General features: G+C 45.5%; 2 protein-coding genes across 3 annotated transcripts in view; one reads left to right on the plus strand and one right to left on the minus strand.

The window, feature by feature from the left end:
- REST (RE1 silencing transcription factor) lies at positions 1-14,918 on the plus strand. The gene is made up of 4 exons (XM_075030262.1): positions 1-126; positions 1,497-2,407; positions 7,973-8,056; positions 11,133-14,918. The coding sequence occupies exons 1-4, from the start codon at positions 2-4 to the stop codon at positions 12,833-12,835; spliced, it is 2,823 nt and encodes a 940-aa protein (XP_074886363.1). The 5' UTR covers position 1; the 3' UTR covers positions 12,836-14,918.
- The window catches only part of NOA1 (nitric oxide associated 1), a 19,656-nt gene continuing 16,253 nt past the window's right edge, over positions 13,990-17,392 (minus strand). The window contains exons 7-8 of one of the 2 annotated variants that reach the window (XR_012650740.1): positions 14,907-15,433; positions 13,990-14,128 (exon numbers count right to left, since the gene is read on the minus strand). Coding sequence is in view for 1 of the 2 variants with exons in the window: in XM_075030289.1 (XP_074886390.1) it covers positions 14,115-14,128 (14 nt within the window). In the remaining variant the exon portion in view is untranslated. The remainder of the gene's footprint in view (positions 14,129-14,906; positions 15,434-17,392) is intronic. The other variant, XM_075030289.1, reaches the window with a different exon arrangement.

Consider the following 17,392-nt stretch of genomic DNA (forward strand, 5'->3'; position numbering starts at 1 on the left):
AATGCGCGGCGCCTCCCGCCGCGCCGCCGCCGCCACCAGCGCCTCCCGGCCTCGCGCGCGCCCGGCCCCGCGCGCACCGCCCCGCGCCCCGCAGCAGCCGCGCGGCCGGGCGGCCCCGCGCCGCCGGTGAGTGCGGCGGGGCCCGGCGGGACCCGGGCCCGTGCGTGGGGGGGGGGAAGTCGCGGAAGGGGGGGGGAGTCGGGCCGCGCCGGGCCGGGCCGGGCCGGGCCGGGCCGGGCGAGAGGCGCTGTCCAGGGCTGATCTGCGGCCGGCGGGCGGGCGGGGGCGGCCGGGCCCGGCGGGGCGGGCCGGGCCGCGGGGGGATCAGCACCACGGCTAAGGAGCCGCCGCCGCCGCCTAAGCCGCGCCGGCCGCGGGGGCGCTCGCCGGGCCTCGCCGCCGCCGGAAGGCGATGCCGATGCCGCCGCCGCCGCCGGGCGGGCCGGGGCGGGCGCAGCCCCAGGCCGCGGGCCCGGACGGAGGCCCGAGCCGCCGCTCGCCCTCCCGCCGTCGGGCACCGGGTGGGCGCGGCGGCCGTGACCTTGCCGGTACTGAGCCGCTTCCCCCACCCCGCGCCCCCGCACCGGGGCCGCTGCGCTGCCCTGCCCTGCCCTGCCCTGCCCTGCCCGCCGCCGGGGGGCGGGGGGGAGGAGGAAGCCGAGCGCTTGCCTCGCCTCCCGTCCCCGCGGGCCGGCGGCAGGGGGAGCGGAGGGGCGGCCGTGCCCGACCAGGCCCCCCGGCTGCGGCGGCGGCGGCGGGCGGGCCGGGGGCGGCGGCGGGCGGCGCGGGGAGGGCCGCTTTGTGTTGGGCAGGCAGAAAATGGCCGCATGCCTGGCAGGGAGGGAGGGCGGCGGCGGCGGCGGGGGCACGGCCTGGCCCGGCTCCCCCGGCCGCCTCCCCCGCCTCCCCCGGCGGATGTGCGCCGGGTCCCGGTGGGGCGGCGGCCGGGGCGGGCCGCCCCCTTTTGTTGGCAGCCTTGGGCCCGGCGGGGTCCCTCGGGCAGCCGGCAGCCGGGCGGGGGCCGTCGGCGGGGTCCGGCGGCCTCAGCACCCACCCGCGGGCGCCTGCGCCGCCCCCGGTACCTGACATGGCGGCCTCGTGGGAGCTGCTGGGGCCCGGCGGCCCCCGTGGGAGCGGGCAGCGCTGCGACCCGGCCCGGAGCCCGGCCCGGACCCTGCGGGACCAGGGACGTGGGACCCCGCTGTCAGTGGCCCCGGGCCCGGCCCCCGCACGGCGGGATCCTGTGCCGCACGTAGGGCGGAACCGAGCAGCCCTGTCGGGAGAGGAACGGGACCCCCGCCCGCCCGCCGAGGCCGAGCGCAGTCTGTGGTAGGGGGGAAGCCCTGGCCCCGGGCTCTGCTTCGCGCTGCCACAGTGCCTCGGCGAAGGTGTTTAATCTTCTGGCGTTACCCGGAGGGGCTGCTTGGACAGCACGAAGCAGAGGAGGCTTCTCCACGATTCGGGTTCTTACAGGTGTTCCTTGTCTCTTCCAACAGAATCACTGCCATGGCAACTCAAGTTCTGGGACAGTCTGGTGGCAACAGCCTCTTTCCTGGCGGTGCTAATATTGGTATGGCATTGTCCAATGACATGTATGACTTACACGACCTTTCTAAAGCCGAGCTGGCAGCTCCTCAGCTTATTATGTTGGCAAATGTGGCCTTGACGGGAGAAGTCAATGGCAACTGCTGCGACTACCTGGTTGGAGAAGAGAGGCAAATGGCAGAACTGACAACGGTGGGGGACAGCAACTTCTCAGACAGCGATGGAGAGGGCATGGAAGATACCCAGGCTGCGGAGAGCGACCGCGAGGCACCTGAAAATGTGGAATTAAGCTCTCTTGAAGTTCCTAGTGTGGAAACCCAAGGTACAGCTTCTTGCCCCCCTCCTAAGACTCCCAGTGTGGACAAAGATGTCTCATTGGAAGCACCGGGTACTCCAGAAAGCACAGAGGACAAGTGTAAGAACTTGAAGAGCAAGCCGTTTCGTTGTAAGCCTTGCCAGTATGAGGCAGAGTCTGAAGAGGAGTTTGTGCATCATATCAGGGTTCACAGTGCTAAGAAATTCTTTGTGGAAGAAAATGCAGAAAAGCAAGCCCAGGTGAAGGAGTCTGATTCTTGCACTGCAGAAGAGGTGGATTTCTCTAAGGGCCCAATCCGTTGTGATCGTTGTGGCTATAACACTAACAGATATGATCACTATCTGGCTCACTTGAAGCACCACAACAAAGCAGGGGAAAATGAGAGAGTCTACAAGTGTACCATATGCACTTATACTACTGTCAGTGAATACCACTGGAAGAAACACCTAAGAAATCATTTTCCCAGGAAAGTGTATACCTGCTCACAATGCTCCTATTTTTCAGACAGGAAGAACAATTATATTCAACATATTCGAACTCACACAGGTAAGTCCTTCGTCTTTTTTGATTTCAGCATGATAAAAGTACTGAGAAACTGTGATGAATGAAGCAAGCTGAGAGTCTTCTCTTTGCAAAGTTCGTTCCACCCCAGTAAAGCTCTGTGCTCTCTCCTCTTGTTGCTACCAGGTTATAGCCTCATGGAAGTGTGGATTTGGTTTGAGCTCCAGTCTGCAGTCCTAGAGGACTGAGAAAACCTTTCAATGTCAGGGGCCCAAGAGGAGATGAAGAGCTTCAGTAATTTTCAGCCAGTTTTTTGAAGAGGGCATGACAAAGTGTGCCTGTGATGATTGTCAGGGTCTACAACACGAATGCCTGATGTACTGTAAAAACAAAACAAGCAGGTTGACAAAAGGTGCCGAAGCCACATAGGTATTTTTGAGAATGGTACCTTCAGACTGAGCTGAAACTTGACTAAACTGTAATTACAGAGAAGAAAGAGCTGATACACACATGCAAAGGAGCCCTCCAGCATCTACAAAGTCAGCATAAGAGTTGAGTAGTGTTCCCAGTGAATGAATTCCTCTTAATGTACAGGGGCCTCGTTTTTTCTAAGGTCTGCATCCTTGCAGTAGCCAGAAGTAGACACATACTTCTGCCGGCCTATAGGAAGCCCTCAAGGGAGTCTTTGGCCTGATTTCCTGTCTTCTCTTAACCTCGGTTTGTAATCGTCTCAGGGAAAAGCGTGAGGCCCCTTTCTACTCTGGTTTATACCAAGTGGAATCAGAGGACCTTCCATGTTGCTGCCATCCTGTGAGCTGGGGCCACAGGTGATTTAGGAAATACCTTGCTTTGTATCAGAGAGCCTTGCCAGCCTCTCACATGGGGAGTCCTGAAGCGTACCCAAACTTAAGACTCCTTCCTAGGGGGGGACAGCGTAGCCACCTCACCTCTTCGGTCAGTGAGGGAGAGTTACTTTGCCTCCTGATCCTTTTTGTGAAAGCAGGAGGGCAGTTCAGACTTTTCTTGCAGCTTCTCAGAAGCTTTTATTTCCACCTTGTCAAGGCTTTCTGAGGAGAGGGCAGACTTGCTAACCGTCCTCTAGTGTGCTGACCTGACTCGTTTCCCCTTTATTGTAGGCTGTGCTGGCTGAGCAAAACACTGGGGAATTTCTCCTTTGAAGTCATGTTTTGTCACAGCAGTGACATGAATGGTTTGGAGGCTTCAGTTCAGTTGTCTGCAGCTGTCTGGAAAGGGAGGGCTGGGCTCAGGCGGCCTCAGGGCTGGGCTTGAGCTCAAGTGTGCAGAAGTTTGTGTTCGTCAGCATGCTTTAGTATCTGCTTTGACGGGGTTGGGAGGGTCTGCTGGGATTTTTAGTACGTTAAGACATATTCTTCTTTTAACAATAGCCACGTGTTGTTGTTTAGAGGATACCATCAGTTTAAAAAATCAGTCTTGTCTAAATATTTTTTCCTAAACAAGTACACAAAGGTTATTGTGAGCAATGTTAGGAAAATGGTGTCGTTTATCCTCCAGTTTGTTTTCTTTGTGTGTATTGTGTGAGATAACAGGAAATAGGCCAGGTAAAAAATGTCAAAATAATAGGAGAAAAAACTAAATAAAACATCCGGGGAACTCATGGCCAAATGTGAGCCTATGCTGTGGTGCCTGTCTGTTATACATTTGTCTCAACTTTAAATTCATCCTAGTTTGTGTTTGTACATGACATTAGGTCCCCCCTCTGATCTCTGAAAGCTCTTGTTGAGTTTACAGGAACTAACCATGAAAGCATGTTTGCTGAGGAAGCGCTCTGTTATCACTGCATTTGACCAATTTACCAGTGAACTGTACTAAAACTAAAACAAAAAAAAAAAAAAAAAAATCAAGCATGTTAAACTATGTATGATATTGTCCAGTTCCTCTTTTCTGCTTTAAAAATAGTGGTGCAGTCAAGGTTTCTGGTTCTTTGGTTTGCCATGTCTTTTCATTATTTTAATTAAGCTGAAATGAGTGGTTATCATTTCAGCATTTTTTAGTCCACCCTGGTAGTTGTTTCTTTGCTAGCTCTTAACTAAAAAGTTAAGATCTTTCAGCCAGTTCTCACTTGGTAAAAATCTTTCAAATATGTTAGTAGACATGATTTAGGAATGTGCCTCATTTCCAGTAACATTGATTTTGTGGGGGAGAGTGTTGAAGCTAAAGGAAGAGTATTAGAAGAATGAATAAGCTACCAGCAGCTACATTTATACACCAGGCTAAAACTTTCTGCTGGTATTAATGTGTAATCGATTGCCTTAAAAAAACAGAAACAAAACCACAAAGCACAAAAAAACCTGCAAACAACCAACCAACCCCCCAAAAAACCAAAAAAAACACCCACAGATGTTTTATAGTCAAAAGCATTTGCAGACTGTTAACATAACAGAATTGAATTTAATAAAAACTGTCTGAAGGAGACTAAAATATTTTTGGATTATAGTTTTCATTTAAAACTTAAGAAAAATATTTGTTGGAGAAAAGGTGAGATACATATGTGCTTCATATTCTTCCTATTTTATGGGTTCAGAATGTTGGAAGAAAGTTGGAATTGTTTGTTTCTTTGGTTTCCTGATTGCTAATAGGTTAAATAATTTTGGACAGACACTTTTCTTTCTCTCCCATTTTTTTGTACTTCGCCTGACTTTTTTCCATGGGGGAAAATGCCTCCTTGCAGATAACTGGATTCTGCTTTGTTTGAGCCATGCAGTCTTCTGAAACACTGACTCTGTACAGAGTGTGGTTTCACAGGAGCAAATGCTCTGCTGCTGTTGCTGGAGAAAGGCAGTCTCCGTTTTCTGGCCGTATCTTGGGACTGGTTGATTCAGCTCACTAAAATGGCAGTAAAATATTCCTTTCCTCTTTCCCAGGTTGGTTTTCTGCTGGTTAGTGAACTGAATCGACTTACTAAGGACACATACAAATGCCAAAGCACATGGCCAGGAGCAGGGAAGGAGGCTGCATACTGGTACCTTGCATGGTGGGAGAAACACCTATCCTCTGCATGTTTGGGGACCACGGGGAGGCAGGCAGAGGTTATCTGCTTGCCTGTTGCTTGCATCCATGTTGGAAAGCAGGTGTCCATGAACCTGCCCTGTACTGGAAGATACCTTGCAGCTTGTGACAGTGCTTGTGTGGCAGGCTGCTGACAAATATGGGGGACCTTGGGCAGAAGGGTGTTTTAAGAACCTTGCAGAGGGTCATAAGCTTGTCAGCTGGGAAAGCTACATGTGGAAGAGCCTGTCTGCTGCTCAGGACCCGGTGGCTGGAGATGTTCAGGGCCATCCTTTCCTCTGCTGATGGGGCAGAAAGGACGCTTTGTGTCAGGGACAGATCTACCTGGGCTCGTTTGTGCTCATTAGACCTGTTAGACCAAGTTTTGACTTGATTTACCCCATCAACTATCCACGCTGCTGATCCTGGAACTGTAGTATGTGCGAGACAGTGCAGCATTGTTCTCAATTTTTTCCATTTTACTCGTTAGAAGCAGTTTCTAGAAAACTTAATTGAAAATCATCTGCAGGGCTATATAAATAACATATCTATTTCAGGCAGTCGCAGTGTTCAGTGCCTAGCTTTGGGCTGTCATTTTTTTTTTTTTTATTTTGGTTATCATAGGGGCTCTTTCTTGCTTGCCACTGTGTTGGAAGTTTGATGGAAGCAGTTTTGTTTCAAGCAGACAGAACTTTTAATGGCATTACAAGAAAAGCTTTATAGAGAGATGACCTTAAACTTGTTCACTGATGTCAGTCTGCCTGTTCATTTGCATAGAGTTAAGTGCCTGCTTAAGCTTTTGCTAGGTTGGGGCTTATTCTTTAAGTGTCTTGTGGAGATGTTTTTTTGGTGGCTTGTTTCCATATAATGAGCTTGTAAAACTACAATAAAAATCCTTTGGGGAATAGCGTTTTATAAAACAGCCCTTACAATGTAGCCATGCATTTAGTTCTCAAGTGGCAATAACACATTTTAAATCAGTTGCGTTCATCGTACTTTAAACCTAGTATGTTTTGCTGTGCCCTATATAAAATACCTGAAAGAAATCCTTTTCCATATTCTTGACGTTGTAGGTAACTTTAAATAGATGGAATTTCAGGTAATGGGACGAAGACATGACTGAATATTCCAGGACCTTTGGCCACATATTTTCAGATTGTAAGGAGTCATTTAAAACCAAAACAATTTCTTTATAACAAAAGGACTACCCTCCCTTGTATATGACTTAATCTTACTGTGTGTATTGCACCAGTCTCCTACCTTGTTTTAACTGGAAAGGGAGGGGGGTGATGGTTGTTAGGGTGAATATACCTTTAAACTGCTGATCTAATCGAGAACGATAGTCTAAATGTTTGATGGGAGGAAGAAATGTGGGATTAGTCTGCATTACAAAGACTGCTTCTACTGCTGTTTTGGCAAAGGCCAGCGGTGGAGCCTTGCTGCTGCAGATAGAGCTATGCCTCTGAAAGTGAACAGATAGCCTGTATGCAGGGCTTTTGCTGACATCCAGGTCTCAGTGATTTGGAGAGCACATTGGTTGTATGCTTCGACTGATGTAGCGAAATGCTGTAGTGTAATTCTGGCTATGACTTGAATAAATATTACAATCAAGTAACTTACTTTTCCCTTCCCAACTTCACTCCCTTCTTCTGTTGGGGGTATCCACCTGAGACTAAAAAGTGTTACAACTTGTAGTGGAGACAAGGCCACCTAGATCACTCGGCTGTGCTAGCAGTTTGGGGCAAACATCCCAGGTACTTATCTGGACCTGCCTAACAGATGTTAATTCTAAAACTGTCGGTCTTTATTTGGGGCTTGCCTTCACTTGAAAGGAATTTTCAGGTATCTTTGTATTGATGATTACACAAGCTAGCTGTCCCTTGTGGAGACCTAATTTATGACAGGTTAGTTTCCATTAGTTCTCCAGAAACAATGACTCTGCAAGGCAGTGGGATTTGAGTCTTCAAACTAAATGTTGCTGCTACCCTTGAGCTTTTGCTAGCAGCGTAGTTTCACTGAGCAGGGAATCATGCTTTTCCATGCTCCAAGCTAATTTCACTCTGCCAATAAAACTTCAGAAGTAGAGACCCAATCTCTATCTGTGTTTGTGTTCTGGCAAATCCACGCTGAATGGATGGTTGCTCCCCATCTTAATCCAAATTAAATACAGAGGTTTCAGGTAAGGTGTTATGTGAAGCAAGAACATACCTGGTTTCTTAACAGGGTCTGTATCTTTTGTGCATCTTCTGAGTGCTGGGAGAAAATACTGTAGGGAAGTCAGCTCTGGTGGCTTAGGGCTTCCTAAAGGTGGCTTTCCTCATCACCTTTTGCCTGAGGTTACCATCTGACCCCAGATGGACATGAGGATGTGCCTCTCTCACATTCCGCCCCTTCACTACCCTCGTTCATAAGGCATGACACGTTGCACTGGTCTAGCATATGCTTTCCACTGTGTCCCTTTGCTGAGGTAATGTGCCGTCAGATACAACTTGGGGATATGTGACAGCCTCATGTGTATGGCTCGGTCACCAAGTTTGGGAATCAGCTGTGTTTCAGTAACTAATTCATTGTTTGTTTTTGCAGGAGAGCGACCCTATCAGTGTGCGATGTGTCCTTATTCCAGCTCTCAGAAGACCCATTTAACCAGACACATGCGCACCCACTCAGGTTGGTAAGGGGCGGCAGCAGCATGACTCAGGAAAAGGGGGTGTCACAGCACGGTTGAAGTCGGAAGGGACCTCTGAAGGTCATGTGGTTTAGCCCCCCTACTCAAGCAGGGCCACCTAGAGCAGGCTGCCCAGTTCTGTGTGAGATGTCATCTCATCCAGTACTGCCTGAGCTTTAGCTCCTATTTTAACAGGGAAGGTTGTCTTTACCTGCTAAGGAAATGCTGAGTGTCGTTAATAAAAGTGATTACAGGGGAATATATCTTTTCTTTCCCTTTTAATTTCCAAGGTGTGTTCTGAGGTTCATGGGGCTGCTTTAGTAGTCCTAGTAATCTAGTAGCAAATACAACATTGTGATGATACAGAAACAGATTCTTGTCTTCCGTCTGCTGCCATAACTCAGTTCAAATCAATGAAGCTGGGAAAATTGAGTCTCCTCTGTGGTGTCTGCTATTTCATCTCATCCAGGGGTTCCTAGGGAACCTTTGGCTTTTGCTTAGTATTACGGAAAGGTATAAAATAGTGTCTGCTTATGGCAAGGAGACACAGAGGAGAAAAAAGCAAACTCAGAGGGTGGTTACAAGTGACTCGGTCTTGTGGCACTAAAAGCCAAACTAGCAATTTTCACTAGCCTTTATTTCCCATTGCTGGTCATAAGCTATGGTGTTACAAACATCGGCTCTTGCTGTCTTGCAAATATCTTTTTTTGAATGAATTAATAGCATTTTTGTGAGTTATAAAGCATAGGCACGCTAGACACAAGCACCAGTTGCCCTTTGTGACCCTCGTAGGGTAGTTCAGGTACATCTCAGCCTGTGCTTTTGGTTTGCTGATATCTCAATTGACCAGACCTAGGTGAATTCCTAATCCTAGCAAACAATACTGAACGTCTCCTGAACAGTACTTGTTTCAATTTAAATAGATGAGGCTTTTAATTGAAACCAGAAGGCAGGCGATTTTAACTGTAGTGGAGGGCAGGGGGTTGGACCCATTAAAAATAGCCAGCTTTAAAATGACATGCCAGTATTTTGGTCTGAGAATTTTGTGAATGAAGTATTCTGCTTCCAGAAACAAAAATCATTTTTGGCTGAACCCCTGGTCTAAATGCAAATTTGCAAATGATTTAGTCAATACTGAACCTGGAAACCATTTCATGAACATTTTATTCTCCCCTTGTCTGTGCAAGGAAGTCTCAAATCCAAAGGAGATGAGGAGTGGGATCTGCCCTTGGCCCTTGACTCAGAAGTCTGGGAGGGAGGGTGTGAGCTGTGCTGACAGAAGTGGGAGGGCACATGAGACTCTTGCTATCAGGGGTGTTTTATTAATAGCTCTCATAACTTGTATTGCATGTTGTGCCGCATTGCCCAGGCAGCTGAACCTTTTCTGTGGCAACTTCTGGACTCCTGCAGTTCACAGGCTGGCCTTTTAAGGCAAATGGGTGCTGGAGCTTTCTTCAAATGTCAGACAGTGAACCACAGTGGTTTAGAGCCTACTTCACAGCTGTATTCTTAGCCATCTTGGTACACATCCTTTCCACTTGTGCAACAAAACCCCTGGATTTAGTAGAGGTGATGGACACAAGCTCTTTGAGTTATCCTGTTGCAGCTACCTCTGAGCCCTCTGTGCAGTTAGAACAGCTCGTTCATGTGTATGTAAGAGAGAGGCTGTTCTTGTCCTCACTCAGTGTAACATGGAAACTGTTCCTTGAAATGTAGGCGATAAATGTCCATACTTGTGACAAGGATGAGCAGTGAAGCACATCAAGCTTAAACTTGTGGAAAATGTCACCAGGAAGTGGGGGGAAAAAGGAAGGAAGGAAGGAAGATAGGCTGAAGATGATAGGGAATCAAAGTAACCCTTCTTTAAATAACGAAGAGGTGCTGCAGGCAGACGTGAAATGATCTAGACTCTTAAACAAGTGTCCCCATCCTTCCTGCCAGGGAGGCAGCACAGTCTTTTATAGAGTTTACGAGGGCATTGCAGATCAGCCATGTGGCTAACACACAGACACCATAGTCACAGTGGCTTCATCTTTGCTGCAGGTTTCCTGAGTTGTGCTGCAGAGGAGCAGCATGAGTATGGGCAGCGTCGGGGCAGTGGGTTGCAGGGGTGGGAGAAGTACTGTTGTACCATGAGCAGGAGGGGCTGGAGTGGATTTTCAGCATACTTGAGAAGTGGCACACATTAGTTCTGCAGGTCAGTTTTGAGATGCCGGTTCAGAGCTCAAGAGCATCCCAAATTCCTCAGCTGAATGCACATGCACAGATATTCTCAATGTATTTCTGAACTTGAGTTGTTGCACTAGAAGTGTTTTTCCTATTTGCTTTGATGTGTAAATGGAAAGCCACTTCTGCTGCAGGTGATGCACTAAGCAGAACATTTCAGGAACATTTCTGCAAGAGTCCTTGCACAACTGTAAATGCAGGTTTCAGTAGTAACATGATGGCTTTGGACTGCATCTGGTTGGCTTGCCAAGAGTAGCTTGCAGCCAGTATGTCACGTGTTTGAGACACCATAACAGCGAACTGAATTATCAGAGGTAAAGATCATCTGAGCAGTGTGCCCCTTTCACGTGCTTTGTTTTTTGCTAGCTTCTTTTCCCTCGTTTCTTTTTCAATGCAAACATGAAGTATGCTAAATCTGTGTAAAGTTGGACTTTTTTGAAACGTTTGTGTGAAACTGCTATTCATCAAATGTTACATTTCCATTTTTCTACAATGCATTCAATGGACCAGTTGGGTATGGATTCCATTTGCTAATATTACTGTAGAGAGATCTCTGCCGGTATGTATGCATAGCCAGAACCTGTGACGTTACTGCTTGTTTGGTTTTGGATCCCCTTCTTCCCAATCCTCATCCCTTCTCTCTTTTTTGTATTTTGTTCTTGGTGTCTTGTGAATGTGTTTGTGACTTGTGGATTTCTTATGTTGACTCCACTTAATTTTAAAGGCGCATGGATAATTTTTTTTTCCCTTTTTGAGTTTCATATTTCTGTATCGATATTAGCGGGAACTGATTGCCCCTCCACCCCCATGCTTAATAATCACCATCATTCCCTTCCACCCTTCCTTCCTTAGGTGAGAAGCCATTCAAATGTGATCAGTGCAGCTATGTGGCCTCAAACCAGCATGAAGTAACTCGTCACGCAAGGCAGGTTCACAATGGGCCGAAGCCTCTGACTTGCCCACACTGTGACTACAAAACAGCTGACCGCAGCAATTTCAAAAAGCACGTTGAGCTCCACGTCAATCCGCGCCAGTTTCTCTGTCCTGTTTGTGATTATGCAGCATCTAAAAAATGTAACCTGCAGTATCACATCAAATCGAGGCATCCCGATTGTTCTGACATCACCATGGATGTTTCAAAGGTGAAGCTACGGACTAAAAAGAGCGAAGCTGACTTTTCTGAGACCATTAATGACAAAGCAGAGAAGGAACAAATGAAAGGGGATTCAGCTGCAAAGAAAACTGAGAAAATTGTGAAACTGGAGAAAAAGGATAATTTGGCAAAGGAAAAGAAACCAACGAGCAATGTTTCTGCAGGCCAGGTGACAACCAGAAGTCGGAAATCGGCTTCAGAAAACAAGGAGATGGATATTAAAACTGAGAAAAATACTGAGAAAACATGTAAAACAAAGAAGATCAAAAGAAAGGCAGAGGCTGAAGTAACTTCCTCAAAGCAAGAGCCTGTAAATGATACCTCAGCAGTAATAAAAAAGAAAAAGAAAGTGGAAGCTAAAACCAGAGAGTGCCAGGAAGCTCAGAAAAGTGACGGTGTACCAGAGGAGGACCCTAAAAAGCAAAATTCTTGCCTCAAGAAAAACAGAAAAAAGAAAGCTCTGAAAAATAAGCATGGTAAGAAAAGCGGTAAACTCGATCGGGAGAAGATTGAGGAAGAGGAGATGCCAGGTGAGTGTCATGTCATGGAAGAAGATGGATGCATGAAGCCTGACACTGAGGGCAGCGACCAGAAGGAGCAAGATCCCACTGACACAGCAGCATTAAACGATGATATTGGTCATGCTCTGAAGGGGGAGAGCACTGACCCCAAAGGAAGCTGCATGCAAGACCCAGGGCAGCTTTGTCTGCCAGCTCAGGATGCAAACACAGAAGATGAGATAGAGGACCAAGAAATGCTTGCTGCAGCAGGAGAGAGCAAAGACACTGTTGGTGAAAAAGAGGAGGAGAGAAAGGCAGACAGAGGGGAAGACGCTTGTTCTGAGGAACCTTCCCATGCAGTGTCTTCTGAAAAAAGCTTGGATGTGCCCATGGATGTGGTACCAGATCTGGCGCCTGAGAAGGAGCCAGAGGAAACTTTTGTGGCCGAAACTGTGAGTAACTCAGACTTGATGGACCTGACCAAGACATGCCTGCCAGCACCAGAGCCAACAGAAGATGCCGTGCCGGCATCTGTGCCCCCAGAAGGGTGTACGCAGAGCCCTAAAGTAGCTCTGGCCTTATCATCTCCGAATAGTACAGCAGTGAATGAATCTCAGGAAATGGATGAGGATGAGGGCATCCACAGCCACGAAGGCAGCGACATAAGTGACAACGTATCAGAAGGAAGTGATGACTCGGGGTTAAATGGCGCTCGCTCCGTACAAGAGGAAACAAGTCCAAAGGCATCACAAGGAGCTGCAGACACCACAGTGGCCAGGGAGAACTATGTGTGCATTTTTTGTGACCGCTCATTTAAAAAGGAAGGTGAATATAGCAAGCACCTCAATCGCCACTTAGTCAATGTGTATTATCTTGAGAAGGCAACAAAAGGGCAGGAGTAGAAATAGCTGTGGTTTGGGGGAATCATCTTTTGTAAGATCTTATACAGCTTATGTACAGATATTGTAGATTTATTTTTTTTTAAGCACGGTTTGCTTTAGTGTCTGCATTGGTTTGTTTTTTGGTTTAGTTGGGTTTTTTTTAAGTTGAAAATATTTTTGACAACTTTTTGTGTAATGGTGAACTCATTAACTATTGGATCTCTTCATTAGAGAAGGCAGGTAGGGTGTACGAGGTTGTAAAGTCAGTGTAAGCTTCTAGTCTCTTAGCTTATACGATTCTTTTATAATTTAGTTTTAGGAAGAAGACTGTAGTTAACAATACACAAGTTGGATGTTTATAGAGCCATTGGCATTAGTTGCTTTTTGTTCTAGCAGCCAACTCCTTCTCTCCCTCCCCTCTTCCCTTCCCCCTTTTTTTTTCAGTTCTTCTTGATGTTCCAAGTGTTAAGCTACTTGATGGTTTTTCTACCAGGAAGATAGCTTCTATTACATAAAGAGCACTTTGTAAAAGAAATCAAAGTTGGCTAGTGATGAACATAACTGTTTAAGATTGTGAACGTACATTTCAGATCCCCTAAGTGTGAATGGTGAGCCAAAATTTGGGAGTAGTCCTTCCAACTTTTGATTGGAGAACCTCTGTCTTGGTTAATATCTTAATGACTATGATATATAATTGGTTTTGTTGAGGGGGAGCAAGTCTGTTACTTTTAATTTCTGCCTTTTTTTTTTTTTTTAATTGTGCTTTAAGGGCTTAAAATATTGCACATTGTTTTTGATTTTTACCTATGCAGTTTAATCCTTTAGGAATAGCGCTTGTGCAGTACATGTACACTTTATATATGCATGTTTGGTCTTGTTTGTGTAAGATTTTTTTTATTTGGAAAGGTTCAGATTCGTTGCTTACCATGGGACAGTTTTCTCTGATGCTTTTTACTGCAGATTTTTCTTGTTTTCCTGGGATATTATTAGTTGTGCATGAAGCTGAAATTATGAACTGCTTGGCTAGATATTTTTGACTGGCTTTAAAATTGTATAGTTCTTGAGCAAAAGGATACCAATGCAATTTCAAAACACTATTTTATAGGATTTGTTTTATCATGGAAATGCCACTTCTGATTTTTGAATACACATACAGAGTAATAAATACTAATTTATAATTTGGGATCACCAGACAGGAAAATGCTCACTCTCAGTGGAAATGGTCTGCAGATTCTGCAAGTCCAGCTGTGATGATGACTTTTTTTTTTTCTTCCCTCTTCATTTGTGTGGTGGACAGCAGTCAAACTTCACAAGCTTAAAAAAAATAAAATAGTAGCAGTGATGTAAGTATGGTTCAACATCTCGCACACCAAGAAAACAAATAAAGGTAAATCAACTGGTAAGCAACAAACCTGGCATTAAAAACTGTAGGAATTCCTGCTCCTTATTCATTCAAGTTGCATTTAATAAAATCATCCTGCTTCCACGCAGAGAGAAACTCGTAAGTGATCAGATTGTCATCTTGGGTCTACATGTCATACCAGGAGTTTTTAATGCTAACCAGAATAAATTTCTGGCACACACAAACAGGGGAGAGATACTTACTGCTTGTAGCCAACCAGTGGCAAAATGTAAACAACCTCCAAAACAGCAGGGAAAAAGCAAAACCCTCCAGTCCCTTCTGTGCACTCTTCCGACTGTCATTAGCTGCCTTTCCCGTGGGAGCAGTTGCGGGCAGCTTAGCTTCTCTGGTTGTCAACTCCAAAGAAGCAAATTTGGAGGCAGGTGTTATTTCAAGAGTGGAGTTGAGGAGCTCAGATGGTATTTGTCAGAGTACTTCATGGCAAATACTCTCACTGTAAGCTCTGGAATAAACCCTATTCTTCTCTGCATGTCCCCACAGCATCTTCCCCTCCAAACAAACCCACTGCCTTGAATGAATAGAGAGCAACAATGCTACATTGCTTCTGCTTTTGGGAGAGATTGGTAATAGGAGGCCAAAGATTTGAGAGGGAAGGCATCCCTCATGGCAGAAATAAATTGTATAATGTATAGTGAGTTTTTGTTTGCTTAGATAGTGTTCAATCCTTACCTTGGCTGCGACAATCATTGTCAACTGAAGATCAAGTTGCAACTATATTTATGTTAAACGTTAAGAAAATAAACCTAGTTGAATTGTTTTCCTAAACAACCAGTTGTAATAGTCTTAGATGTATTTTTTTTCTTCATAATAGTATTTCCTTTATATAAAAGTTGCCACCATTTGTGAGCGATGTGAGCTGGGAATTCCAGTATTGTGTAGAGGTTTTATAGCTCTCTTCATATCCTTGCGAAAAGCCTTTGCCATCTTGTGAGAGACTGCAAGGACTTTAGCTATGTTCAAATAAACTTGTGGACTGGCCTGATAATTTTTTCCTCGTTGTTTTTAAATGAAAATAGTGGTGTTGACTGACTTTAAATGTCTCTCTATGAGATTAAAAACAAAGATGTGGTTCTCTGGGATATTCTGCTGCACATTTCTGTGAAGTGGTCAAGGTTTCAATGCTTGATCTGACAAGAACTCTTTGAAGACGACAGTCGGCTCCTGTTCGGCAGTGTTTCTTACCACAAGATTAGAAACTGAAAATAAATTATTAACATATTAAGAAGAAGAAAAGTTGATTGATTCTATCTGAGACCCATCAACAATGTCCTGAAATACCTAATGTTGGCGCAGAACTGTGTTGGAATTCTCTGCTTGGTTAAGACCAAGGTTTGGGAGTATGTTATGGTAAAGCAGCAAGGATGTAATGCATTATGTGTACCTGAAATGTTAGACATTGCTAATACTGAGTATTTGAGCTGGGATGCAGGTCAGGTAACCCACTATATACGGTGGTCTTACATTGCTGTATCTCCCTTTAAACGATGCCTTTTTTTTTTCTTTTTCAATATTCTTAAATTATTTTGTGTTGGTTTTGCCAATGCTAGCATTTTTGTAGTTTCTTGGCAATAATACTTGTACGAATGTTCAACCTCCAGTATGTGGTTGGAAGGATTAGCACACCGCTACCCCTACACTGCCAGCCCTTGGTTGAGCAACGTGGTGTTTTGGGCTTTTGCTGTATGAATCTATACACTCAAAGTAACTGCCCTGAGACATGGTCTAGAAGTGGGTAGCTAGGCATTAATAATCCATGATACCATGTAATTGCTATTTTTGGATTTTGATGGTCTAGGCTGGAACTTTAGTTGTTTAAAGAAGAGTGTTTAACAACTGACAGGCCAGTTAAGATATGGTAACATCATTGATTTCAACAAATTTAATTGATTTCAACAGATTTAATGTAGCTGAAAGGTATTAAATCAAATTCAAGAGTTTTCTTGAATGTCAGTTGTGTAGATATGTGGTGTGCATACAATATTAACAGAATCCAAATAGCTAATGGAATTGTTTCATGTGTATGTATATTTTCCCCCTCTAAAATTACACTAGCTAACAAACTTTTGTAAGCTGGCATGGAAACATGTTTATGATGTTTAGTTGCACCATGTTTGATGCTTTTACAGTGCAATACTTGTATTCTCTGACTTAAACCAAAGGTAATTTTTTTTCATGCTCTCTCTACTGTAGTGCATGACAGACTTTTCTACGTTTGTAATAGATGTAAAACAAACCAGATCATACATCCTGTTTTTACCTAAAACATGTATAAGAAGTCTTTGGTCCAAAATGTAGTATAAAGTTAAACTAAATTGCATTATATTAACCCTTACAAGTGTATTTTCCTAAGCATAGTTATGATTAAATAAACTTTATTAAGGAACTTGCAGCTTCTATCTCCCACTTATTAATGGCTATGAAAGCCACTTTTAACTAAAGGCAGGAGCAGTGCAAGCATTGTTGACAGAGCTCTTCAAAACCTCAAGCCAGCACGGTCCGGGGGAGCAGGTACATGGATGCCATGTGCGGGCGCATGCAGACTTGACTGCAGACAGGGACGATGGCTCCAGAAATAGGTTCTTTTTCCATCTCAACGGTACTGTATTCCTTTCCCCGCCTGCTTCAGTGAGGGCAGGGCACAGGGTGGGAGATGCATGCATATGGATGAGGCTCAGACTTAATGCTGGACCTGTTTGTGACTTGGAAGGACAGGCCCAATGGGCATGAAAGGCATATTCCCTGCCAGGTGAGAAGAAATGCAACTTGATGGAAGCTGCGGAATTTAAATTTGAGCTTCAGAGGTAATGCAGGTGGCAGTTCCTCCTGCATTCCAAAAGGGTCTCTGGTGCTGTCTCATTTGGGGAATTAACATATCTATAAAAATTGTCACCCATCATCCATATGGCTACAATACTGTCTATATAGATACTGAAAATGTCTTGAGAGCTGTCCAGCCCTGTATAGCCTGCAAGGGTGACTTTTCATCTCTCTGCCAGCCTGGGCCTTTTACAAAACCTGAGCTGGATTAGCCCATGATTCTAACTTGCCTTGTAGGGCTTGGTCATTCTTACCTCCTACTAACACAGAACAATTCCTGTTTGCCAAGGGACCAAGGCAAATGACAGTTAATGAACTTGTGGGGATAGTTTTATAGG

Source organism: Buteo buteo, chromosome 1, assembly GCF_964188355.1.
Source record: "Buteo buteo chromosome 1, bButBut1.hap1.1, whole genome shotgun sequence".
NCBI classification, from domain to species: Eukaryota; Metazoa; Chordata; class Aves; order Accipitriformes; family Accipitridae; genus Buteo; species Buteo buteo.